General features: G+C 43.5%; 1 protein-coding gene across 9 annotated transcripts; it reads left to right on the top strand.

Annotated features, from left to right (window-relative positions):
* The first annotated feature begins 1,911 nt into the window (after nucleotides 1-1,911).
* Nucleotides 1,912-25,984, top strand: STRADA (STE20 related adaptor alpha). Of its 9 annotated transcripts, none has more exons than XM_019637657.1 (14): nucleotides 1,912-3,507; nucleotides 3,586-3,750; nucleotides 6,611-6,690; nucleotides 8,534-8,591; nucleotides 10,846-10,874; nucleotides 16,751-16,853; nucleotides 17,675-17,796; nucleotides 19,224-19,332; nucleotides 19,450-19,573; nucleotides 21,416-21,587; nucleotides 22,120-22,224; nucleotides 24,200-24,441; nucleotides 24,747-24,789; nucleotides 25,068-25,977. In XM_019637657.1, the coding sequence occupies exons 3-14, from the start codon at nucleotides 6,655-6,657 to the stop codon at nucleotides 25,218-25,220; spliced, it is 1,296 nt and encodes a 431-aa protein (XP_019493202.1). In that variant the 5' UTR covers nucleotides 1,912-3,507; nucleotides 3,586-3,750; nucleotides 6,611-6,654; the 3' UTR covers nucleotides 25,221-25,977. The 9 variants fall into 9 exon arrangements, with proteins under 9 accessions (XP_019493202.1, XP_019493204.1, XP_019493201.1 ...); XM_019637659.1 differs by having other exon boundaries at nucleotides 1,913-3,507; nucleotides 6,611-6,666; XM_019637656.1 differs by lacking the exon at nucleotides 3,586-3,750 and having other exon boundaries at nucleotides 1,913-3,507; nucleotides 25,068-25,984.
* Nucleotides 25,985-26,954: the final 970 nt, after the last annotated feature.

Here is a 26,954-nt window from a genome sequence, read left to right as displayed (position 1 = left end):
GTGAAACTGTTTTCTTTAGATGGGACTTAGACCAAAGAAAAACATTGATTTTTCTTTCTCATTCCACTCATCCAATAGGAACTGGCACTGTGAAAATTATTTAAAGCACTGTCTACAAGAATCTGTTTTGATAGAAGGGTTGAAATACTATACTTTATATCCTGGATTCTCTTTTCTTACTGTTCCTGCCTCCACTCATTTTGAATGATTTGAAAGGATGTAACAGGTGAGAAACAGTTATCCCCATAGTATAACTGTTGGTGATCAGCAAAAGATTTATTTGCATTTGGAAGTGTAATGTTTATATCTTTGCACAGTTGAATGGCATTTTCTCAGCTCTATGAACTAAGTCATACCAATTTCAGAAGAAAGCTAATTTTTTTTTCTGAAAAGGAGAACCTTGTGTCTACTACTATACCACTTTTAATAGCTATTACTTTTTATTTTAATCTTTTAAAATTAACTGACCTTTGATTTCATCTATTTGTTTTTATCCAACTTGTGTAACTTTTATTTGTTTAAAAGACATGAGGCCTTTTTAAGTAGTTAATTCCATGGGAGTTATTTGGAAATTGGATAATATTACATCTGTCTAGGTTATTGTATCAGCTTTGCTTAACTGCTCTATCACATTTTCAACTTAAACACTTAAATAGCTTTCTTCTGTATCTTTTTCTTGCATGTAACTGTATCACTTAGTAAGGTTGTGGCAAAGCTATTAATAGAATTGAAGCCAGTTTTCCACTTCAGGAAAGAGCCCTGGATTTATTGGCAGAGACCTGGGTGTTGTCCCAGTGCTATAACAAGTCTGTTTCCTCATCTATAAATGGGCATTACCTACTCTCCCCTTTCTAAAATGCTGTTCAGAGTATATTAGATAACACATATAAAGTGCTTTGACATATAAAATACTGTGCAAATTAATCCTGCTGAACTTGTTAAAGTACATATCATAAGCATTCCACTTGAGTATTCTAGGCAATAAACTGTACCTGTCACACAGTTTATGTGGTATCTTGAAGAGGGCAGTGCCCTTAGTTTAAACTGGATGCTCAGAGTTAAAAACAAAACAGGATCATCAGTCTATTTCCATTCCTCTAGGCTTCAAGCCAGTTTCAGAAAGCTCCAGAAATCTTTGTGGAGAGCCCCCCAACTCTTATTGTAAGTAAGTGAAAGCATTGGAGGGCTTGTGTAGCCCAGGGCTCATAATTCAAAAGCAAAACAGGAAAAGACTGGCTTTGTAAATGCTAAAAGTTGACCTTTCATTATACCGGTTTTCTAAGTTATCTGGACTAAGTGGGCCCTGGAAAACTAACGCTAATGGAAATTTGCTCCTTGACACTGTCTGAACGGAGTCTGGGTCAAAAGGTTCTCTATGTTGACGAAAAAACATCCAGTCTAAGAGAAAACTTAAGAGTTTGTTTGAGCCAAACTGACAATTGCTGGGAAGCAAAATCTCAAGGGATTGAGAAAATGCTCCACAAAAGGGCAGTTTGCAGCTTATTTTATACTCAGAATCAGAGGAGGGTTACATGAAATCCATTAGTGATAGTTTAAGGGGGTAGGAGAAAGCAAAGTGGGGAAATTTCTGGGATTGGATAAAAGTAAATTGGAGAGACAGGTACCTCTTACATAGGTGGGTGCAGGATAGTTAATAGTTTGCTTTTTATAGGACATAGTATATAGGACATAGTAATCAGAGGACAAGAATAACAATGAGGGATTCTGTAGTTTCCTGCTCTGATCCGGAAAAGGATTACTGACACTCCAAGGGCATGTTATCCTATTATAGATGCAAAAAGACAATAAGCAGGCTCACTTAAGGTAAACATCGACCCTTGTCAAGGAAGCTTCAGGCTAAAGATGTGACTTTCTGCCATGGCCCACCTTGCTTAGGAATTATTTTATGTTCACGTCATCTTATATGGCTATTTTCAATCTCCTGAGCTTGTCAGGTTTAACCTGTGGCCCCTTTTCCGTCCTCATCTAACTAACTTTTGTGGGTGGTCATGAAGATGGTGAGGTCTTTTAGCCCCCACGGTAGACTGATAACCCAGCTAGAAAATGACATAGCTACTGGACTGTGAGAACAGATAAGTACCTCTACTTTTAAATTACTCATTGTGAAAACTGCATCAAGTTTGGCATCTTTTCAGGCACTGACTTCTCTAGTACCCCCAATTCCGAAGACCACATGTGAAGGTCTTTCCAAAAGACACCACTAAGAATTTTACTTCAATCTCTGCTACTATCTTGCTTTGTCAATTTACCAAGTTTGCTGCTGAGAGGGGCATCTTATTTGGAGAATGAGAGAATAGTAAGGGTATAGTGCTTTGGAATGTTAAAGCGCTAGATAAGATCAAAGTGATACATATAAAATTGAATGAGGTGCCTACTGATTTACCAGCAAAGTTCACATTCAGTTGCAAAGTCACATTTCTGTCAGTCCCTGTTTGGATGTAACTGAACTCCTCCGCCTTGGGGGTTAGACCAGTATAAATCTGTCAAGGTTCAGGGCTGGGAAGAGCTTGATGGTATATACCCAATTTTGGAACCACTTCTATGGGCGCAGTAAGTCACTGAAAAAAAACGCAACCTCACAGAAGGGAGTCTTGCTCCATCATTTGATTGCTTCATCATTTCTCAAGCGCTGCCTGCCTTGGCTTAGGCAAACTTATCCATCTAGGCAAACCTTACAGGTTTCTGCAAACAAAACATGAGTTGCAGATGAGGAGGGATTCAGGAGCAAAAAGATCCAGAAAGATAAAAATGATAGTTACCATTAAGCTATTTTCCTCCTTTTACAGAGAAGTAACCCGAACACAGAGAAAAGGTGTTTCCCCTTAGCAGCTTATCAGTTTGTTGCCCAAGAGGCCAAAGTGAGGGGCGCTTGAGATGTATTCAATGAAAAGAGCGCGACCAGGTTTTTTCCATTTAAGTCCTAACACACGAAATGAAAATAAAATCCTCAAAAAGTAGCCAAGTCAGCAGCCAGTGTTGGTTAGCCTTACTCTAGCCCTCCTTGACTCTTCATTATTGAAATCATCCACTTCCTTCCTGCTGCGGGGGCGGAGGCTCTGGGGAGTCCTTTTCGAGCCATGCAGCCCTCACCGACAAGCTAGGTCTTTGGCTTCCACACACTTGGGGAAACGGGGCCCTTCTGTTGGAGACGGAATGCTGTCTGGTACGCGCGGCGCGGAATAAGAACTCACAACCGGAGAACCGCAACTCCGCGCAGTAGCTGCTGGCTGTCCGCGGTACCCGAAGCGACGGGAGAATCGGAGCTTCCTCAACCTAGGGCCGGGGCGGAGCTTCCCCACGGGGCGGAGCTTCCTCACCCCCGCCGGGGCGGGGCGGAACTCTCCACCAGCTCTCCCGGGGTCCCTCTAACTGCGCATGGCACGTTGCGTACCTCCCCCCCAGCAACCGGCCTGGCTGCGGCGAGGTTATAAACTAAGGAGGCGGAGCTGAGACGGGGTCGGGACTTCTTGCTAACTCCAGGACCAGGTACCGGACTGGCGGGGCCGCCTGGTGCGCTCCAGGGATCAGTCCCTCCTCTCCCTGACGCCGATTGCATCTCCTCAGGGCGGGCCTTCGTCAGATCGGCCATCCCGGCTCTTCCCCCCTCGCCCTCCACGGCCCCCTTTTCACCCGAGTCCTCGATTCCCGCAACGAGGGGCTGCAGCCGGAAAGCAGAATAGGCTTGGGCCTGGCGGGGAGACACGAGAGCGGATTTGCTGGGCAGGAGAGGCAAGCTCCTTTCCCGCCCCTTCTTCCCCCCTGACTTCCAGGTGGCGTACCTGAGGCCCAGGTGTCAATTTGTCCTGCTCTAGCAAAGAGGCGTCACCTCTAGTACTTCCCGCCCGCTTTCCATTCCCTTCTCATCCCAGGCTGGACAGGCAGCGGGTCAAGCCCCCGTAAGGACAGAGATCTAGGTGACTCCGTGAATCAGACAAAACAAAGAGCTTTCAATTGCCTTGTTTTCCAAGAATGTTTAAGTGCCCACAGTAGATTTGGGGTGGAGATGGCGGGGGGAAGGGGTGTTGAGGGTAGGTAAGTGAGCGCGGGGGAAGGGGAGTGGTTAAATAAAATTGTTTTCAGGAGATGGGGAACTAACTTATCTGCCTAGCCTTCTGCTCAGATATCCAAACATATACCTAACTTGACTTCCCCCAAAGAGGATAAGCCTTTCGAATTGGTCCATTTATTATCATAATATCTGTTAAAGTAGAACCATATTCCAATATGTGTTTGCGGCATAAGACAGTTCTTCATTGACGGATTCATACTTTCAAGAGACACCCGAGACTGTTGTCCCTGAGAGTAGAAGAAACCATATCTTACCTGATTACCTGTCTCAGGCCAGGAGCCCTTTGAGCCATAGCTATGGACCTATCCCAAGGCTCCTCCCCCAGCCTTTTGATGTTCTCTCACCATTTTCTCCTTTAGTGAATTTCTGTCACTCCTATTGCTTTAGCTGCTACCTCCCAACTACACATACCCATCTCTAACCTCTCTCTTGAGCATCAGTCTTAACTTTTCTAACTGAATGCCATATATATATATATATATATATATATATTTCCACTTAGAATATATAACTATTTTCTCAACTGCGATATGATTTAAGAACTCGAACTCATCTTTCCACCCAAACCACTTCCACCCCTGAGCTTTCCTGTTTTGTCATTGACACAGTATCTTTTCACAGTTACTCGGACACACACACACCCCGGAGTCATCAGAGTTGTCCACAGGTAGAATGGGCTCCTGTGGATAAGGTAGTGAGTCTCTGGTATGGGACGGTTTCAAGCAGAGACTAGATAACCTTATACCCAGGAGTTTGTAAAAGCTATTCCTCTAAAGGTAGAGGATGGGCTAGAGATTTACTCTGTCCTTACTAACTAAATATAATTTTTCTTTTTCTCCCCTATCCATTTTTTAACATTCCCTCTGCCACAGGCTCTTATCACCAAATATATGGTCCACTATAATTGTATTCTAACTGGCATTCCTTTCTCTGGGTTATTTCCATGTCTCCTTCTCCCATCCCTTTGCAGATTAATATTCCTTCTATGTTCCTTAGAACAAGGTATCTGAAACATTAGTCAATGTGACAGTCCACAGAGCAGCAGCGTTGCCATAGTCTAGCATAACCATGGCTTGTTAGAAGCACCAGGCCCTACTTGAGACCTTTTGAATCAAAATCTGCATTTTAACAAGATCCTCAAGTGATTTGCATGCACAATAAAGTTTGAGAGACACTACGTTATACCACTGTTTTGTGTTTGTCCCCTTTCTGTTCAAAACCTACAGTGGCTTTCTATTGCCTGCTGAATAAAATCCATACTCTAGCATGCATTTAAGGCCCATTCATTGTTCTCATATATGTGGAGTCCTGCTTCTGTAACCACCTCATGTTAACTGGAGAGTATATGCAAAATGCTGACACACTTCTCAGCCCATTTGGTCATTCAATATTAGTGCGTACCTACTATGTGGTAGGCATTATTCTAGAAACGGAGATACACCTGTGGACAAGACAAAGTAAGCACTTAATTATCAGTGGCTAATACCATTTCATGCTCGGAATTGCCATTTTAAGTCCTATTTGACATTCAAGCTCCATCCCTTCATGAAACTTATCGAGGTCCACCCATTACAGTAATCTTTTCCTTGGCTGAACTCCATAAGGAGTTGCCCGTTTCTGCTTGTGTATCCCCAGACCTGCTGAATTAAAATTTTTGAAGGTAGGAGTTCAGGTATCCATAGGTTTTTAGAACTACACAAGTTAATTTGAAACACATCCTGGTTTGGGAACCAATGGTTCCCAATCGCAGAACATAAGTGATTAAACTGTTTTACAAAGTGGCCGTACTCATTTGCATTCCCACCAGCAATGTATGAGAGTTCTTGTTGATTGATATCCTTGTCAACACTTGGTATTGCTACATGGCAAACCAAGGAAGTGAAAAAATGAGGCAATTATTAACTTGATGGGAAAAAAATGGGTGTAAAGAAAGAAGACATGGTCATCTTTACCCGTGTGCCTCAGCTATGACCACATTTGCATAGACAAAGTAATGTAAACGTGGACTATTGATTTAACCAAAAATTATGCCAGAACTATGTTGAAGAATGAAGGCAGGAAAGTAGAGTGCAGGCAGGTGATACAGGAGAGCTTAGTCTTCATCTACCATGGTAGGAGTTAGTAGATAAATGTCTAAAATGGATAAGTCATGGCCATGTAAACATTATTTAAGAATAGTGATAAAGCAGGTTAAATAACTAAAATAATGGAAGGCAATTGCTTCTGGGAAGGGGTCAGTGGGGGGTTGGGCCAAGAGAAATTTAAAAATTAAAGAAGAAAACCAACCATATAATAATAAACTTTTCTTATGGAGACTGCAGTATTTCAGAATGTACTTGGCCTAAGTACATCCAGGTCTATTGTCACTGAAAGTTTCTTTAAACAAATCTTTAGTATCTAGGACTTTTTAGGTTTGGTACAGTGCTTCGAATGTGGTAAGTTTTGTAGTAAGTTTTTGTTAATCAACAGATATTTCTAAAAAAGGAGATTTGACTAACCCTGTTTTTATTTTCCTTTTAGGTTTAACTTTTTGAAATTGAAATAGGTCTACACATTAGGAACTCATGTCTTTTCTTGTAAGTAAACCAGAGCGAATTAGGGTGAGTGTTTCTATTCTTCTGGCTTTACTATTTTCATTTTCTGAAAAGCAATGTGTTTTGGCAGATATTGTAGGTGGTTTTTTATGGGATGCTCAGAATCATACAGAAGTGAGGGATGTGGGAAGGGAAGCCGATATTGCAGCCTCCACTCCTGAGAAAAGAGCTCGCAGGCAGAGGCTGACCAGAGACAGAGTACGCCCCCCAGCTTGTCTGATAGAGAAGAAACAAGATGACTTATTTGGTGACTATCAATCATTCAACATTAAATGAGTTGAATGTGTACATATGTAACTGCTAATGATCTGCCCTTTTCCTATGTATTTTCAGTGAGTTTGTGTGTTTTAAAAATCTGTGTCAAATTGTAATCATTGGAACACTTTCCCAAATATAATCATAGGTTTTAAGTGAAGACTTTTTGACTCGGAAAATTTTATCACACCTGAAAACTTCACCAGCTAAAATTACCTCAAGAACAAATAAAATACTGGCTTTAGCTTCTTTACAGGCTTCCATGATTTCATAAAAGAGTATCTTATTTCATTTATTATCAAGTACAGTAAAACCTTGGATTGCTAGTGTTCCACAAAATGAGCAAACATTTCTAATACATTTTAACGTGATAAATGAGCGATGTCTTGCAATACGAGTAGTTTGTTTCCGGAACAAATTATGCTCGCAAACCAAGGTAGTACTGTACTTATTTTCTGAATGCAGTAGTAATTATGTTAAAAGCCTTGTAACAATGTATAATTCCTATAAGACATTATGAACATACCACTTTCTTTAAATATTAAAATGGCACAATTTATTTATATTAAGTATTTTGTGGCACAGTGCGTGATTTTTTTATATCAAGTTTTTAATTTAGGGTGTTATTTCTTCTTTTAATTTGGAAAAAAATTGACATAGAGGAGGACAGAGAATGACGTTATAGTTCCAATTCATAATCCATATTATGCAACTTATTTCTGAACATTACCTAATCTTTTTTCTTATGTTTATGTATAAGAACAATTTGTAATGGAAAGAGTAGACTTCGCTGTTAATTAAGAGGAAAAATGGCATCTCTTCTTAGGCTGAACTCTGCCCCATGGAAAGAATGTCCCCGAGCCAAACTTTAACACCAGTCCTTAAGTGAAATACAATCTTGATTCCATTGCTTTTAAATATGAGCTTCTTTTCTATTTCAACCTAGTCTGATTCAGGTGAAACCAGACCACTTATAGTCTGATGGAAATCCAATACCCGTTTGAAATAGGCCAGTAACGTGAACCATAGATTGTTCATGCTAGTTTGGTCCTTGTAAACTTGGTAAAAAAAATGTAAGCAGTGATTCTTTAGAAATCCTAGCAGATGAAAAAACATGCAGCTTGCAGTTTCCTTTTACAAACTAATAGAGCCTCGTGAAAAACCACTGTTTCATCCCTGTTTCCTGTGTTGCGAATTCCAGTAATATTTTTTCAAATTAGCATGCATGGTCCTAGGCATTATGTAATAGACAGCCATGGAATGAGTAAGATGGAACCAAAAGGTAGTTTTATGTATAGGAAGGACAAAAACATTCTTCATTCATTATTAGGGCCAGTACTGTGTGTTTCTCATCTGTCAGGTTTAAGAATTACTCATCAAATTAGGCAAAGAGGAATAGAGAAAGGAATCAATCTATTGTTTTCAGTTTATTTAAATTCAAGATTCTTTTCCAAACTTTTCTGTAGGACTATCTTAACTGTACTGCATGATTCTGTTTTTGTAGTTGTGTTTTCATTTGTCTGCCTAATGGCTGATAGCTAATTTTTTGTGGCTTGCAAGAAATACTAATTCTCTTTGGGGTTTTCCTCTTTAGCGGTGGGTCTCGGAAAAGTTCATTGTTGAGGGCTTAAGAGATTTGGAACTATTTGGAGGTAAGTACAGTATGACATTTAGCCATCACTTCAGGATAAATCACACTACTCTTGTTGACTAAATCAATTTATAGAAATTAGCAATTCTAAGGGCAAGTGTAAACTACAGCTGTTATGTTTATTTGGCTCCTTTTTGAATCCATGGTTTCCCAAAGATCTGAGGACTAATCTTGCAGTTGTCCTTGCCCTGTCTGGGATTGTTAGAAAGCCAGTATGTACTTGAACAAATCCATATTTCTTCTAAGTATTTGTCCAGTTGAAATACATATTCTTAAAGAAAGAAAAAAACTATGTATTTAAAAGTCTTTAGCCTTGAAGATTTTAAAAATAAAATTATAGTCAGGACAAAGGTAGCAATGATAGAAAAGGCCTGGTTTTACTGATTAATCTAGTTGAGTCACCTTTTCATGGTAGAAATGATGAGACTTAAGAGAACTAAGGAAAAATATGTGCACAGACAAAAATATTAACTTCCTATTGGAAAAAAATACCAAATGTTGACTTTAGCAGTAAAGTAGGTTTGTAACGTTAAGGTTTATCGGGCCCAGGCATTCTCCTTTGGCTGTTTTCAAGTTGAGCCTTTTTGGGAACTGTGATCTTAACCTTAGGTAAATAAAATTGTTTTCTGTAAAAATAACAGTAGTAGAGCCCCATTCTTTGTGCCTGGACATCAAGATATTCTCTTTGGCACCTGTAGCTAAGAAACAAGTTATCAGATTGAATGCGGTGGTTGACTGATCTAGAATACCTGCAGCTAGGCCTTAGTAATCGAAAACTCAAACTTGTTCATTACTGGGTGGTACCTATTAATTTATTTTCTCTAATGCTGCTCAACGAACTTCTAGAGCAGTATTATTCGTGAATTCTGTCAAAGCGTTGTATTTTAGACAAATGAGAATTTAGAAAAATGCTGAGTTATTTTTGTTTTAGTTATAAAGAATAAAAATTAGCTGTACAAGGAAGGAAAGGCTAATGGAACGAAACACCATATTCTGATCCTATTCTCAATTTCTTCCCATCATTAATGGGAATACAATGGTTTAAAAGTAAACATTGGCATTGATGGAAATTGAGTTGGATGTCCAGTTTATAATTCATTAGTTAAAAATATTCCGGTATATGTGAATTAAACTAACGGATTTTGGTTTCAGTGTCATGAGTGTAGGATCTCTAGCTGTCTTTTGACCATTCCCTAATCTCTGTTCTGAGGAGGATGAAGAGATTGTTCTGTGTATTGTTTACAGCTTGATGAAGTATATATATATTTCCAAGTTCTAAGCAACTTGGAAATTGCCTTCTACTCTGGAAGATCGGGTTTGATTTCCTTTCATCTATACACCTGGCTGTGACAGACTGTCTTAAACAAATGCTCCTGCCATTTGCGTGCCAGAAAATTAATGTTCAAGGCAAAAAAAAAAAAAAATCTCATTTTGATAAATTGAGGCTACTTAACTCTGCAGCCAGTGTCTTCTAGCAATGCAGTTGGATGCTCTCATTTCTAATTTCAGATTCTTGGAACTTTACAGTTAAAAATCTTACTTTGATGATTTTTACAGAAAGGAGAAAAAAACCAAAAGCACAGATACAGAAATTGTCCGATTTAAGAGCAGAAAGTTGTTTCAGTTGTCCTTCATTCCTTTTCAGCAAGAGTAACAGAGGGGAAAAAAGAAAAAACGAGCAGCCGAGGGCCCCAAAGCTTTTGCTTTGTGTTCATTCAGAATAGCATGTGTCTGACTGGAGACCCAAGTGGGTCATGGTCCCACATATACATGTCGCTGTATTAAAACTTTTTTTGCCTATTTTTTAAAAACCTGTTTTCTAGTCTCTGCACTCCCTGGAAAATAGCCAGCCTTCACTATAACTTTATAATGAATTGTTCACAGTTATGAGACCCTGAAACCAGTCTATTAAAAGTAACATTGTGTGCTGATGAAAAGTAAATATATGACCAGAATTACAGCAGTTGAGTTATGCTCAGTAAAGGATACCCATAGAATAGTAGCCTTGCCAAGCTTTTAAGAGCCATAGATTTATGTTTAAAACCCCATCCACCTGCAGCATTTTTACTGTGGATCTCTCTGTGTGTATGTGTGTGTCTGTGTTTATATGTAGCACTGCAGGCACTTTTCACTGTGAGGACTCTTAAGTGGTTTCTATTAATAAATGTAGTCCTAAGTGCAATAATTGCTGTTCTAAATGTGGGTGTGTCTTTTACTCAAAAACAAAATGCCAACAATCAATTTCTCTACTCCAGAGCAGCCTCCGGGTGACGCTCGGAGAAAAGTAAGTGACCTTCTAGGCTCTAGCACTATGGCTGTTGCATGGAGATGACTTCTCGTGAAAATTGGTGTGTTTTGTTGGCTTGTCATTTTAAGTTTCTGCTTCTCTGTCATTGAGCTTTATGTGAAGTGTAATTCTTTTACTCGTGGAGATTCAGGTTTCACCCTGGAAAGATTTTGATGTGTACTTTGAAAACTGAAAAAGTCTAAGGCACTTTTTGTCTGTGTCCTGGGGATGAAAGTCTCCTCTCCTTCCTAACCTACCAACCACCCACCACCCCCTCCAAAAAAGGAGAAAGTTTCAACGATCTAAAATGTGGTTATCTTTTAGTGGCTAGTGATACTAAATTCTCCATCCTTAGTCTATTAATAATAGATTTCAGCCCACAGAGATGATACAGATCTCTGTCTAGATTATAAGGCAGGACCTCTCATCTCTTACCTTAAAAACAAAACCCAAAGTTAAAAAGTTCAAAACAGAAAATGTATTTTTTTTATTGGCAAAAGCCTCAAGACTCTTGCCCCACTTTCTACTCCTCTAGTTTATTTTACCTAAGGAGATAACAACAGACGTGCACAGCGTACCAAGCTAGTTTTGATCCTGTGAATTAGTGTCTTATAAAGAGAGAGAGTAAGAAGCTTTTTCTAAATAGACTTCCTACTCTAATCAGATGACAGACATTTGCATGTTTGCAGGCAGCCCCTGGTTGAGTGAAGGATGATCATGTTGACTAGGAATTTCTCAGAGTAAAGCTTTGGCTGTGCTTATAAATAGCCTGCTAGTCGGGGGTACCTCTTTGTCAGATCCAAATATTTTCCAGTCAGGAGACCAAAAACGTGTAATATCAATTAGGTATTTTTCCAGAATACAATGCCAATTATGTATAACTTTTATATTTTCACGGCTGTCGGTGTTACACCAAAAGTTATCCTGTGTGAAACCTGTGGAAGGTTTGAATGTGTTTGTTTGGTAGCATTTCATAATGTTGTCTTTGTGTGCTTTACCATATTTTGTTTTGAACTCTTTAAACAAAGATATCCTTTTGTGGCCATTTCTGGATATCAGTAGCATCTATAGTTTTCAAATGCTTCAAAAATGATTAAAATGCTTTCATGGTGAGGGAAACTGAGAAAAGACATTCATAAAATTAGTTTCTTTTTCTAGGCAATTTGAGATTATACATTGTACTAATAAAACTATACCATGCTGTGTTTAAAGAGAATGGACTAAATATTTCATCCTTTCCACCTGAATTTTGACCTTTTCTAAGTCTGAAACAATACAATGAACTAACCTGCCTTGCTTGTGGCAATATCAGACCAGACCTCTTCTTTCAAAAGATCGCCTTTGTTTGTTTGTTTTCCTCAGTAAAGGTCGGTTTCTCTCTGAGTCCAAACCTACAAAACATCCACAAAGTAGAAAGCTGCCATTTTAGGACCATTTCCAGGGGGTTGGGGACAGAATGGTAGAGGGGCCACAGCAACCACTAGACTAGTCCATCATGCAATTCAGATTGCCCAAGAACGCATATTCCTAACTACCTAAAGCATTTCATTTTCTAAAACCTTTGAGTGGTTTTCTGTAGTCAACAATAATAGTAGAAATATTTGTCAAGTTATTAACTAATCACACAAGTAGTTTAATGAATCATTCCCAACTTGGCTCAACAAGAGTGCCTTTAGTGTGTATCCTGGCAGACAGTATGTCTTACATGCACTCCTAGCAAGGAAGAGGGATATAGGTAATAGAACAGTATCTATCTGTAGTTTTTCCAAAGGGAGTTATTTAAAATGCATATAATAGGACCGGCTGAGTGGCTCAGTTGGTTAAGAGCTCGCTCAAGAGTGCAAGCTCTGAGCAACAGCGGTTCGATTCCCGGCCCAAGCTGAGCTGCCGCTGAGCTGCCAACAGGTGGCACAATGGCTCAGCTAAAAAAATAAAATAAAATAAAATGCACATAAGTATTTTAATCTCAGAACACCAGCTGCCCGTCATATTCAAATTAGAGAAACATTAAGGAGTTTGCCTGGAGATCAGAGGAGAGGAGACCTTCAAATACAGAGTGGCTACAGATTTGTTCTCATTTGGGGCCATGTTGTTACCTGCTAAAAACTGCAGTACGGTAAGTCCTCACTTAACGTTGCCGACAGGTTCTGAGACTAAGCCAAATGATGCATAATAAAACCAGTTTTACCATAGGCTACTTGATATAAACAAGTTAATTCCTATAGCATCTATCTCATCAATGTTATAACAAAACGATGTTGAACAAAACGATCTTATTGAGGACCTGCTGTACTTTCTGACATGCAGGTATCAGATTCTGATCTATAAAGTTCCCCTAGTGGATGTGTTGTATGAGGGCCAGCATTTCCAGTGTAGATCATTATGTTGAACCCTGTCTCCAATGGAACTAGCTGGTACATTGACCTTCCTCTCCTCTTCAGCCCACGGGAATGACGAGGCCATGGGCAGAGAACCTCCTCAGGTCAAACTTTGCTTACGTGATTTTTTTTTAAGTATGTGCCGGGATTGGTGTAGGCATTGGGGAAATACATCAGTGAGCAGGATGGCCAAGATCCGTGCCCTCAAGGGGCCTGCATTCTAGTAGAGGAAGCAGGCAATAGATAAGTGAACTGCACTGATACCTACTGTGAAGAAAATCAAGCAAGATGATTAATAAAGTAACTAGGAGCTGATGTTACTTTGGCTGGACAGTCTTCAGTGAATAAATGACATTTAAGTTGAGACCTCAGTGATAAGGAGGAAATAGCCATGAGAAAACGGCAGGGGCAGGGGAGAAGCAGGGCAGGAGTGTCTCAAACAACTGAGACTGGAGCCTCAAGGGTTATGGGTCAGGCGAGGGTGGTATGGGGTGAAGTCATAGAAGCAAGCAGGGGCCAAAGCACGTGGGTACTCACAGGCCAGAGTGGGGAGCTGGGTCTGAAAGCAACCCCCTGGGTTTGTATTAACTGGTGACACTGATTTTTATTGAGGAGTAGATGGTACTTGAGAACATGGGATCTGCACAGCAAGAATATGTGCAGAGGGTTGGAGATACAAGAGTCTAGAAGATGGGACTCGTCAAGATTAACTTAGCATGCAGCTTGTAAATGCTAAACAAATGGGGCATCGTCACCAGTCCAGAGCTCTTGGTTTAAGCATTTTGCTCAAATCACTACTCCATTTGGCCCCTTGATTGTGTAGCTCTCTCACCTGTGTGAGGCATGTAGTAACCAGTATAAGATTGTTTTGAAGACAAGATAGTTTCCAGAAGCTACAGTGGCTATTAAATGACCCTAAATTTGTTTCCAGAGCATTTGAAAACCCTGACAAGTGTAAACACCAAAATCAAACCAACCTTAACTATTGATCAAACTCAACTTAGGACTCTCTGTTCCATCTTATTTGTTGAGCAGGAGAGTGACCAAAAAGTCGACAGTGAAAGAGGGAGGATTCCCATTTATTGAATATCTGTGATACACCAGGCAGGGCTGGCTCGTTACATATCTCATTTAATTGTCACAACACCCCTATGGAGTGGGAATTATTCCACTGATGAGATAACAGGAGATCCCACGAGGTTAGAGTGACTTGCCCAGGGTCACAGAACATGTGATAGACCTGAGTTCAAGTTCTGCCTCTGTCTGGCCCCTAAGCCTCTGGTCTTTGCATTATACCATATGTTTTCCTTAAAGTAGCCTTTCCCAAAATTTAACAGACGTTACGCACACAAGGTTGCACCTATCTCTGAGCACCTATCTTTGGTAAATGCTAGGTTAAACAAAGCTAATCAAGTTTTCTTACGACAGAACTTCTCGAAGCTTTAACATTCAAGTACACCTTGTGATTTTACACGAGCGTATGCTGCATTTTCTAACTTAATAGGACGTGTAAACTTCTTTCATGCATTAACTGCCAGTTTCAGTGTTCTATGGGGCCTAGTTTGGGGAAATCCTACATTAAAACAACTCTATACAAAAATGAATGGGAGCTTACAAAATTAAAGATTTCTAATTATACTCTTAACCCCTTCCATGTCATCTATAGTTAAATGTTGGCTTAAATGTTTGAAACATTCAATAAAAAGAAGCTATGTAAAAAAAATATATATATATATATATATATATGAACAGGAGACAAAAAGAAGCATTTTTCACCTTGGGGAAAACCCAAATGACCAATAAATGCATGAAAAGATGCTTGACTTCATTAACCATCAGGGAGATGTAAATCAAAGTCACAATGAGATTGGCCAAAATTAAGTCTGAGTACACCAAGTTTGGGGAAAAGATGGATCAGTGAGAACATACCTATATTTTGCTAGTGGGAGTGTAAATTGGTATAACCAGTTTGAAAAACAGTTTGGCATTATCTCATAAAGTCAATTGCTCATATATTCTGTGACCTAGCAATTCCACTTACGGGTTTAAGCTTTAGAGTAACTCTCGCATATATGCATCAGAAGACACAGTTAAACATGATTCTAGTAGCACAGTTCAGAATAGCAGAACTAAAAAACAACCCAAAAAGCTCATCACCATTGGAATGGATAAACAGATAAGAAATATTACATAACATGGGAGTACAACATGGCCAAATACAACAGTACAGATGAATCTTAGAAATAAAAAAATTGATTCAATTAGAACTATGATTTACTGACAAAATTCAATTTTGCTTGACTAGGTTGTCTTATTGTCACCAAGTGGTAGGAGAGGCAGAGCCCCACTTGGTTTCTTTCCCCATTGGCAGCATCAATTGTTTCAAAAACAGATGTCCTTAAAACATCAGGGATTCCCTACAAGGTGGTACGACCATGTCAGAACATTCTCACCTCACACTCTCTTGGTTAGCACTCAGCCAAGAGGCTTTCATGCCCTCACAAAGACCTTTTCCTGACTAGAGGTCAGGTTCATGAATGCAGTATGTGAAACGTCAGCTGGCCTAAGAGTCTCCATTTCAGGTAGACCCAGAAAGAAAGAGGATCCAAAAGAAAGAAAAATACTCAGAAAACTACACAGTCCCTAAGTCATACAAATAAATTTAGGTCTGGAAGAAAGAAACTGAGCCTATTAAACTGAAGGAAGAGCGGTTGGTCTGCCATGTATGTTGCTGGGCACTTTCCTTCAGGACCTCCAAGGCCAGAAGTGTGACGCCCACATCCTAAGTGGCCAGGATCCAGCTTTATCTGCAGCATGAATGGGCAGGAACGCGGGAGTAGGTCACTTTTGCTCCCTGAATGATGCCTGAGACCTGACAGCTCTGTTCCTCGCCTGCAGCCCAGTGTGTTGGCTGTTTCCTTGCTTCCCTTGGAAATGTCAGGGAATGATTGGTCTGGGGTCTTGGTTTGCTTAAAGGGGGGGTAGGGGCGGTGGAGCTTCTTATGGCTACATTTTCCCTATAGCAAGATGCAGCATTTGACCTTTGGGATCTTGTAGGTAGGACCTTATAAACAGGACTCTAATGTAGCAGGAAATGCAAGAGAACTCTCCACCTCTCCATCCCCTCTCTCTTTTTCTAAACGTGCCTTTCTCCAGACATGCTTTTCCCAATGTAAGAATTTCATAGTTTTTAGCAAATGAGCCAGCTGTTGGAAATCACAAGCAAATCAACAGTTGCCTGCAACTGGCCCTTGTCCCCCACCCGTTTGTAGATACATTGACACTTGCTCTGATATTAGTGCTATGGCCACATTGAACATCTGATGTTTTCCTTTGCATTTCTCATTAAAGAATGCTGGCACTAGTTCTTTGCCCCAGAGTCAGAATTTCTGTTCGTTTAGATGCCAGTCTCCCCGTGGGTCTGAATTACCGCCTCCCCATTCCCATCCCACCCCCCATTTTCTCTTACTAACCTGTTTTTCTTTTTTTCTTTAGACCAATGAGGCGAGCTCAGAGTCGATAGCATCCTTCTCTAAACAGGAGATCATGAGTAGCTTTCTGCCGGAAGGCGGGTGTTATGAGCTCCTCACCATCATAGGTAAAGTCCAGGGCTATCATGAATTTTACGCTCCAGGGGACTCTTGCACCTCCCCCCACATCTCCACATGACTGTGTGTCAGAGGCTGTCAGCTAGTTAGCAGGAATCGTAGTCACAGAACGGGCTTCTGTGGGTCTTTGTCAGTTTTCTTCTTCCAAGTATGGAAAAGAGATCATGTTATCAGGAAAGGAGCCCTTTTGCAATTTTTTTTCTTTTTGTCTACACTTCTGGTGTTCTGGTGTCATGCTGGGGCTCAGCTCCCAGCAGATGAATGCAGGATTCGGTGAGGCCGAAAAGGAACAACAACGGAGCCACAGATAGGGGGTTCATACCACTGTATTATATTCTCGATGACGGCTGGTCGAGACACGAGAAGCAAACATCTGTCAATACCCCAACAAGGGGTCTTCCTGCACCACAGTCTCGCTGGCAGGCAGGGTGAGAAGGAAGTAGGATCTGTAGGCTCTGTACCATCCCGGGCACCTGCTCTTGCTAACGCAGCTGCAGCAGTTATATGCAAAACAATAGTGCTAATGGCCAACTGGTTACAGCTGATGGCCATCTAATAACCGAGCCAGCGCCTTTCTATGTGAGGCTGAGAGTCTGAAGCTGCTCTCCTGGCCCCTTCCCAACACCTGGGCCATAGTCAGAATGGTTGGCTGAGAAGGAACCGATAGGAGAAGAATCAAGAAATGTCAGCCATGGAAAGTAACAGTAGCGAAAGTTTTAACTTGAATTTTCTTTTTTAAATCAAGTGTCTTTAAGGAAGAAAAAGTCTTTGTAGATGTTGTCCTTGTTTATGCATCCCTCTTTTCTTTTAGGCAAAGGATTTGAGGACCTGATGACAGTGAATCTAGCAAGGTACAAACCAACGGGAGAATATGTGACGGTTCGAAGAATTAACCTAGAAGCTTGTTCCAATGATATGGTGACGTTCTTGCAGGTAATAAAGTGCAAATGTGACAATTGAAGAGTGGGCTTTTAGTTCCAGTACTATTCCAAGGCATCTCTTATATCTGTCTTTTGAAAGTAGATGGCAGGAAATGAAGGTGGACCACGCCAAGACGTTATGGAAGCTCTCAATGAAGAATCCTGGGCATTTCACATTAAGTGTTCCGTAATGCCGCTCAGCCCAATCTGTAGTCCCCTCTTCTCCAGAGACCCCTGTGGGCCGCATTTATTTATTATTCAGAGAGGCCAAGTAACTTGCCTAGGGTCATACTCACTAGTAAGTGGCAGAGGCAGGATTCAAACCCAGGCAGTCCGGCCCTGCCATGCGTGGACATCTTCCAGCTCTTAGCGTCCTATCTGCCTGAGGTTCTTTCTATTGGAGAAGCAAGTAGCTGCCCTTTTGTTCCACTGCGAGAGACTGCAGGTCTAGTCGCTGGCTGGGGACTGCAGTCCCCAACTAATGAAGGCGTGCACTGAGAACCCCTTCCAGTTAGGGCCTGGGTCAGCGTATTTGCAGTTCCGTTAGTTGCAGCCCCTCTCTCTTCTTCATTCACGATGTTTTTCAGAATTTATGCTACTCTCACGGTGCTCGAATACCAGTTCACATGTTCTGAGTAGTTTTGTGGGTCTGAGGATGGGACAGAAAGTCGGTCCTTAGTTATTTGGGAAAGAACACACCTGAGTTTGTTCTAGAGCATGTTGGACTTTCTGATTCTTCGCTTTATTCTGTAGAGCAGTGGACAGGTAGCCAGGAACTGCCTGTTTAGCCATAGCTCACGTCCCAGAGTCCAGGATCCTGGAGTTTCTATTCTTTTGTCCAATTTTTTCCACATCTTTTGTCCAAGTTTATTTTAAAATCCTGTAGGTCTTACACTTTCTGTAGCTGCTCCTAAAGAAGAGATCTCTCAACCTGGAGAAATATCTTCTAATATTTAGTAGTTGTTGTTCGTTCTTTAAATATTTTCTTCCCTTGTTTCTATTGACTACAATATTTTCCTTTAGAGAGGAAAACTTTTTTTTTTAATCTTAAAGAGTAGTTCTGTGCCTTGAAGTTAAGCTAAGCTTAGAACATCATGTCTTCAATCAACAGTTTGTTTCCATCATCTCCGAGGTGGCGAGCTGGGGTCCTGTGCGGTATTAGCAGTTTCCCTGTTGGCGGGGCTTGTCCCTGGAGGCTCTCTGGGATTGGCTGGCAGAACCAGACTGGCAGAAGCTGGCAAAGCAGTGCTGGCTTCTCTACAGAGATAACACAGCCTGCTTTCTCTCCTGCTCGGGGGCGCCTGCTTAAGCTGCTCCCAGGACTCTGCGAAGAGCACCCAGAATGTACTAGGTCCCCGTATTATTTGTGCTGCCACCTTCCTGCAGAGCATCATCCTTCATTGCCCCTCGATTCTGATGTCAGCTTACCATTGCTTTCAGGGGGAGCTTCATGTCTCTAAACTCTTCAACCATCCCAACATCCTGCCATATCGAGCCACCTTTATTGCAGACAACGAGCTGTGGATTGTCACATCATTCATGGCATATGGTGAGTGGGAAAGGGGTCCTGGCGGAGAGGGGTTCTAAGAACTCTGTTGTCTGCTGGCTCATGTGCTGTTGTCCTTCTGTTAGCCTCCCCTATCTCCCCACAATTCTTTTCTTCAAGGATCTGCAAAGGATCTCATCTGTACACACTTCATGGATGGCATGAATGAACTGGCCATCGCTTACATCCTGCAGGGGGTGCTCAAGGCCCTAGACTATGTCCACCACATGGGACATGTACACAGGTGCGTTCTTAGCCTACTCACCCTTTCCTAGAGCCGGGGTCTGTGCCCATGAGCCCTCGATTAACGGCGGAAGGTTGACTGAAGTTAGTGAAGCTGGAGTCTAAATCAAAGCTCAGGACGGCCCTCGCCTCTGAGTTGGTGGACAGAGCACTTGGCCTGTCAGAGCTGAAGCTGCTGACTTTCTCTTTACTGAGCAGCTTGGCCCTGAGTATTGTGTAAGAGGAACATCTGCCATGAACCTCCCTTCCTTGGGGCACTCAAACAGGTGTGTGTGCCCCAGAGTCGACCCTACGCTGAGAGGCTGGGGAAGGGACAGATTACTTAGTAGATGGTGTCAGGAAAAGCGGCTCATGGTAGGGAAGATTATAAAACTGGACCCCTACCTAACTCCACATACAAAGGAGCTCTTCAGACGAATTAAAGGCCTAAATGTCAGCTGTAAAACTACAAACTTAGGAGGACTTCTAAATATTGGAAGCACAGAACATAAGACAAAAAGTTGATGGATTTGATTCTATCAAGATTAAAGATTTCTCTCCAATAAAGGATTCCTTAAACAAAGTTAAGAAATGGGTGACAGTGTGGAAGATGTTACCTTTGTCTAAAACACACAGGAGATTAGTAACAAGGAAATCCTGTGAATCAACAAGAAGAGGAGAGTCAAGCAATAGAAAAATCAGCAAAGGATATGAAGTTGATAAAAGAGCAACTGTCATATGAACACTCAAATTTAGCAGTAATCAGAAAATCAAATGAAAACAGGAGGATGTCACCTTATACACTGGATACTGGTGTAATTTGGAGGCTGGGTGAGACCCAGTGTGGTGAGAGAGTGGGGTCTCTTGACTATATAGTGCAGGGGTCGGCAAACTTTTGAGGCGGAAGAGCTACCAGGGGTCAGCAAACTGCCGCTTGCGAGCCACATGCGGCTCTTTGGGTACTACATTTGGCTCTGAAGTAAAATTGAAAATGAAAATAAAACTATCATAGTTTCATTTACAATATTACTTTAAGTTTTCCTTATTTGTAAAAATATATTTATGGCTCTCGAATAATTTTCAAATTGTTGTGAGGGACAGGATTGGCTCTTCCAGGGGTCAGCAAACTTTTGAGACGGAACGTACCCAAAGAGCCGCATATGGCTCGCGAGCCGCTGTTTGCCGACCCCTGATATAGCGGAAGGTGGCTCGAGGCAGCCAGTCAGGGTCACGTGAAGCCGGGGTCATCGGTGCTGCCGCTGGCCGTACACCCCAAAGAAACCCTCACACCGGCCCATCAGGAGACACGTATGGATCGTTGTTCATATTCATGGTGGGAGGCAGTGTGAGTGTCCCTTCCCGGAAGAATGGATGAGTAAAAGTGTCCGATCCCTCCCCATAGTATAGGAGGCAATTAGAAGCAAAGATGGGATGTACACAGAGGGCAACAAGAATGGATCTTGAAAACACAGCACTGAGAAAAAGGAAGAATGGGATGCATAACACAGTAGCATTAGGTAAATTGAAAGTATATGCATACAAAACAATGATAAACTTTACAAGAACAAACAAAACGTACAAATTAATATGAGTGGGTAGTAGGGGAAGCAGTGGTCTGTGAGCATAAAAGAACGGTAACAAAATAGAAATAAGTTTTAAAATCTTGTGATATGTAAATAGGGTCATACTATTTTCTTTTTTGTGTGTATGTTTGAAACTATAAAAATATGTATATGTGTGTATACATGTATCTCACACACACACACACACACATCCAGGGGGAGAGCTGACTGGATCTCGTGTGTGAAGACCAAAGGTTTGTGGCTCCCTATGACCCTCCCCTGCCCCTCCTCCCCCTCCCCAGGAGTGTCAAAGCCAGCCACATCCTGATCTCTGCGGAAGGGAAGGTCTACCTCTCTGGTTTACGCAGCAACCTCAGCATGATCAGCCATGGGCAGCGGCAACGTGTGGTCCACGATTTCCCCAAGTACAGTATCAAGGTTCTGCCCTGGCTCAGCCCGGAGGTCCTCCAGCAGGTGTGTACTGGGGCCCGAGGAGCCCCATCCCCGCACCTCAGGATTTGCCAAGGCAGGCTTCAGGAATTTCCTGGGATGGGGGTGCTCTCTGCTTCTGAGTGGAAGAAGGGTACCTTTTGGCAGGTAGACCTGGGCGGCTTCTCGGCCTGGGCACTGTGTGCTCCTTGCAGATGCAGTCCCCCCTCCGTGGGGTCCCAACCTGCCTTCTTTGGCTCCCTTCAGAGCCTTCCCATCTTATGGGAAATGAGCCCTTGGGGAAGAGGTGGTGCTCTCTCCATCCCTGCACCAAGCGGGAGCATGCGGCCCGCACACTGCTCCCTGCTGGTTCCAGTCCATCAACCAACAGTCGTTCCTTCTCAAATAGCAGCTGCTCTTTGGTAATGCAGGCAAGGAAAGTCTCAGCAGCTGGCCCCGATTTGGGAACAGGGATTCTTTTCCTATCTTCAGTGTTTGCTCCAGCCCCTTCTTTTTCTAAGAACCACCACCAAGGCTACAGATGGAGTGATCTGTGGCTTTTTTTCTCCCAACCTAGAATCTTCAGGGTTATGATGCCAAATCTGACATCTACAGTGTGGGAATCGCAGCCTGTGAGCTGGCCAACGGCCATGTCCCCTTTAAGGATATGCCTGCCACCCAGGTGAGCCTGCAGCCCAGTGCTTTCCTGCCTGCCTGCCTGCCTGCCCGCCACAAATGCTTGTTGAGTACCTGCCACTCAGGACACTGGCCTGGGATACTCAGATGAAAGACACAGTCCTTTTTTTCAAGAGCCCCACCCAGTGGGGATATGGCTGTATAACTGTTGACTTCTCTGTGTGATGACTGCTGTGGAAATGGAGCCCACGGAGCCTGGGGAGGGACGCTCAGGAGCAGGCCCACTGATTGCAGGGCCTGGAGCAGGAGTGCAAACGGAGGGAGGCCCACACACCAGGCGTCTCTTTAAAATGAACAAACCGAGCTCACACATTTTTATAAATGTATAAAATATGTTCTGTCCTCCTACTTTGATAAATATATGTGGGTGGCCAGTTTCTAATTTAGATTCTCAGACTTTTGTTCATGTCCCTTACCTGACTGCCCTTTGGCCACCTCTAGGTGTACCCAGCCAGTGGCATTGTCGACCCTCGAGAGATAGACCCAGGGAAGAGGCTTATCCAGGCCTTATGAAGTCCAAGCTGTGGACTTGAGTCGTTGGGGCAAGGTACCTGGAACATGATCTAGAACTGGGAGGGAGTGCAGGTGGGTGTGCAGGCTCTGAGTGAGCCTCTCCCTTGAACCCACAGACTGCTTGCCCTATTGGGAGGAGAGCAGCGAGAGCATGGCCAGAGAGGAACTCTCTAGAGCAGGGGCCCAGAGAGGCTTCTGGGAGGAGGCAAATAGGAATTAACTGAAGAACGGGAACTAGAGGAAACTCTTTTAGGCAGAGGGAACAGCATGTGCAAAGATCCAGAGTAAAGGAAGAACAGGGTCTGGGCAATAGCGGTAAATGGCTGGAGTGAAGGTGTGTGGGGTAGGGCACTGGGTGATGTGGCTGGAGGAGGAAGCAGAGGCAGACAGATCACGGAGGGCTTTATGTGCCATGCCAAGGCATTTGGTTCCTGTCCCAAAGCATGTGAGGAACTGCTAGGTTTTTAAGCACAGGAGTGATAACATCAGATACATGTTTTAGAAAGATCACTGGCAGGTGGATGAGATCTAGGAAGGTGTGGAAATCTAGGTTAGGAATCTAGAAAACCTAAATAAGACAGTGATAGAGAGATGCTCAGGAATGAGTTAAAAGGCCAGTCAAGGTGAATGAGCGGTACAGAGCCAGAAGCAGTGTTGTCCTATAGAACTTTCTGAGATGATGCAAATGTTCTACATCTGTGCTCTCCAGTACGGCAGCCACTAGCCAGCTGTGGCTATTATGCACTTAAAATGTGGCCAGTGAGATTAAGGAACTGAGTTTTAAACCTAATTTAAATTAACAAGTATAAATAGCCACTTGTGGCTAGTGGCTACCATAGTATCAAAGCTCTAGAGAGAGATTTCCAGGTTTCTGGTTTGGACAGAACAATTCCCAGGGACTTGACAGCGGTTGCCAAAATGGGGCCGGTTTTACATGTGCTCGGTCTGAGGGCTTTCAAATAGCTGCCCAAGTGTGGCCTGCCCCTGGGAGCACTGCTCCTGTGCAGCCTGCCACAGCAACCACTCAGAGCGACACTGCAGGTGCTGCCTAATGGACCCCATTAGTCGCACCTGGGCTTGGCAAATTGGGGCTGGGCCTCAAAGACAGTAACCCAGCTGCTGCCTTCATCCTCCGGAGAGAGCGCTACACTTAAAAGGATCTGATGCCTTATAAAGGGGAGAGGAGAGACCGGGTGCCCCTTCCTTCCAGCTGTGGTGAAGGGGGGCACTTTTTTGTAGTCCCTCTCCTCTTCTTTAGTTTGGCTTAGCTCAGGTGTGGCTGCCAAGCCAGTGGCCCGCATTCCTCTGGAAAAGTTACTTATTCTACTTCTGTTTTTCCTCCCCTCCCCCCCATCACATTTATATATTGGGAAAAGAGTATTTGTGAAGCAACGCAGTAGGTCTCCCAGGGTCCCCCTCCAGCCCAGTCCTGGCTGTGTTCTCCGCAGATGCTGCTGGAGAAATTGAATGGCACGGTGCCCTGCCTGTTGGACACCAGCACCATCCCCGCCGAGGAGCTGACCATGAGCACCTTGCGCTCAGCAGCCAACTCTGGCCTGAGCGAGAGCCTGGCCACCAGCACCTCCAGGACCTCCAATGGCGACTCACCCTCCCACCCCTATTACCGCACCTTTTCCCCCCACTTCCACCACTTTGTGGAGCAGTGCCTTCAGCGCAACCCGGATGTAAGGTATTTCCACTGGGCTGGGAGTGGGCTCTCGGAGAAGCAGAGGGGGCTCTAGAGTTTACGGCAGGGCTTGAGAGGGTGCCTCTGTGCTGTACAAGTCTGGGTTCCCCGGAGGGGCGTGCAGCCCCCACAGCAAGAGGGGTCAGCACGAGGGTTTGCTAAGAAGCCAGCCTGAGTAGCTCTGGCTCCTGTTTCTTGGGGAGCTGAGGGAAGAAGTAGAGGGGCACTTGAGGGTACTGTGTAAGCAGCAGGATTTGGGAAATCTAGGGCACAGGGGTGATATGATCTCTCTTCCCCTTTCTCTGCAGACCAAGTGCCAGCACCCTCCTGAACCATTCTTTTTTCAAGCAGGTACAGTAGCAAGCACTTTGTGAGGTTCCGTTTTGTTTTTGTTTTCTTGCCTGTGACTCTAACTCCCCCAATCCCTTCAGCATTGGGCTTTTAGGTATTCTCTCCTCTCTTCAAATGAGAGAATTGACCATTTTCTGAAGGCTCTTAAAGGCACTGCTTGTTTCTCTCAGAGATTCCAACGGCCCATCTGTCACTGGGACACGCATGGTTCCTTGCCCCCATGGCGTCCTGGGATCAGGAGCAACAAAGTCCACCCTCAACTCTCTCTCCTCCCCCAGATCAAGCGACGCGCCTCAGAGGCTTTGCCAGAGTTACTTCGTCCTGTCACCCCCATCACCAATTTTGAGGGCAGCCAGTCTCAGGATCACAGTGGAATCTTTGGCCTGGTAACAAACATGGAAGAGCTGGAGGTGGACGACTGGGAATTCTGAGCCTCTGAAGAAGGTGCACATTTTCCAGCGGGGACGTGTGAGCTTCCGGGGGCCCTTCCTGAGGGCTGACCACATTCCCACCCTTCTGGGTGCAGATTGGGTAGAAAGGACATTTCTGCCGGGAGAGTTGCCTGCTTACTGACAGGGAAAGAAATTCCTGGAGAGAAACTGCTCCAAGGCTTATAAGACACCAGGGAATCCCAACAGCCAGGGGTTGGGAGGGGCCAGAAAGCTGACATTCTCAGCCCTGGGAGCTCAGGCGATCTCTTCAGAAGGAAGAGATGCTGTTCTGGCCCTGAGGGCTGAAGTTCAAGCCCAGGGTTTAACCCGTTGACACAGGAAACTGTGACTTCCTCTTCCCACTCTTGCTCTCCTATCAGCCAAATTCTGTTCTTTTTCTGTGCTCTCAGATTCTGTAGGTTCATGGAGGGGCAAACAATAAGCAACCTTCACTCCCTTCCCTCTGACCTCTCCCTAATAACTAGAGGGAAGAGTATTTTTCTCTTTTTAAGCCCCAGGTTATGGCTGGGGCAGTTCATCCTTATCTCTGTTATCGCTTCGGCCCTGACACCTAAAACCTTCCCATAGTTCATCTGTGTAGTGCATTTCTTTCCCACCAAGTCCATCTTACCACCTCCTGCCAGCTGCCTTGGTGCTTTCTCCAAAGGCCATAATGTCTTGTCTAGCCAGAGGGCTTAAAGTCCTTATGCTGTGTTAGTTTTATTACCAGAACAAATTAAAAATTTCAGAGAATCCATTGGAGAGTGGCATTGTTGTGTGTTAGCCATACAGGCTCAGACATGAGTTATTCTGCCCTGGGTTCTGCCATCCGAGTGGTCCCACAAGTGTTCGTGGAAACACAGCAATGACCACTTTCATTAGACAGCCTTACAACACACCAATTTCTTTTAAAACCCAGGTGATTAGTTTCTTACCTATCTAAACTTTTGAGACTATTATTTTTAGCCTGTGGCCGTCAAACCACTTTGGGGCTGGAAAGGTCTAGCTAGGTACTGCAGACAGCCGCTCCACAGGACTATTTCTGGGCCACTAGGAGTCCAGGCAGAAGACGCTCACTTGGCAGGAAAGCAGGTGGAGGGTTTTGTTTTGTAACATGATTTGTGTTGTTTTGTAACATAAGTTGTCTCCTTACCACTGGAACTGATATCCAAAGAGCAGGTAACCTAAGAATCAGATGGGTCCCCTGCCCTGTCATCCTGGCTGGCAGCCAGTGAGTCAGGGCCAGGGGTGATTCTAACTTCAGTCTTCTCCATGGTGCTTCCCAGCGGGTGTGCACCAGCTCAGCATCTTCCCTCCTGCCAGTCCCTCTGGTGAGGTGCCCTCCTCTGGGTGAGGCTCTTCAAATGTCAGATAAAGGAAGTGCCCTGCCCTCTTCCCTGAAGCTGCTCTGAACCCTCAAATGCTCTCACTTTCCCTTTCCTCAGAAATTGTATCACCAGTTTAAAAAACCCCAAAAAACAAAAAACCCTGTTCTTTGTTTGGGCAGTTACACAGGGGTTGAGGGGAAGGAATAACATCAACCAGGAGGTAGCATGGGGAGACCTGAAATGGAGTGAGAAGGCCAGGTCACATTTATTTCCAACCCTCCTCCTTCCCCCTGCCCAGCTCATTTTTGTCCTTTAAACCTCAAGTTCCCTTTTCTTAACACCATTATCAGGCGGGTTTCTTGGCCTGTCAACGGCTTTTCTCACCTCGCTTGTCAGTTCATTTTCA

This window comes from Hipposideros armiger, unplaced genomic scaffold (assembly GCF_001890085.2).
Source record: "Hipposideros armiger isolate ML-2016 unplaced genomic scaffold, ASM189008v1 scaffold_34, whole genome shotgun sequence".
In the NCBI taxonomy this organism is placed as follows: Eukaryota; Metazoa; Chordata; class Mammalia; order Chiroptera; family Hipposideridae; genus Hipposideros; species Hipposideros armiger.
This window is presented reverse-complemented; position numbering and strand designations above follow the sequence as displayed.

Coding starts and splice junctions, on each gene's coding strand:
- STRADA (XM_019637656.1), top strand. CDS start 6,655: ATGTCTTTTCTTGTAAGTAAACCAGAGCGAATTAGG. Junction 16,854..17,674: donor TGAGCTCCTCACCATCATAG/GTAAAGTCCAGG, acceptor CTTTTCTTTTAG/GCAAAGGATTTGAGGACCTG. Junction 21,588..22,119: donor GCCCGGAGGTCCTCCAGCAG/GTGTGTACTGGG, acceptor CTCCCAACCTAG/AATCTTCAGGGTTATGATGC.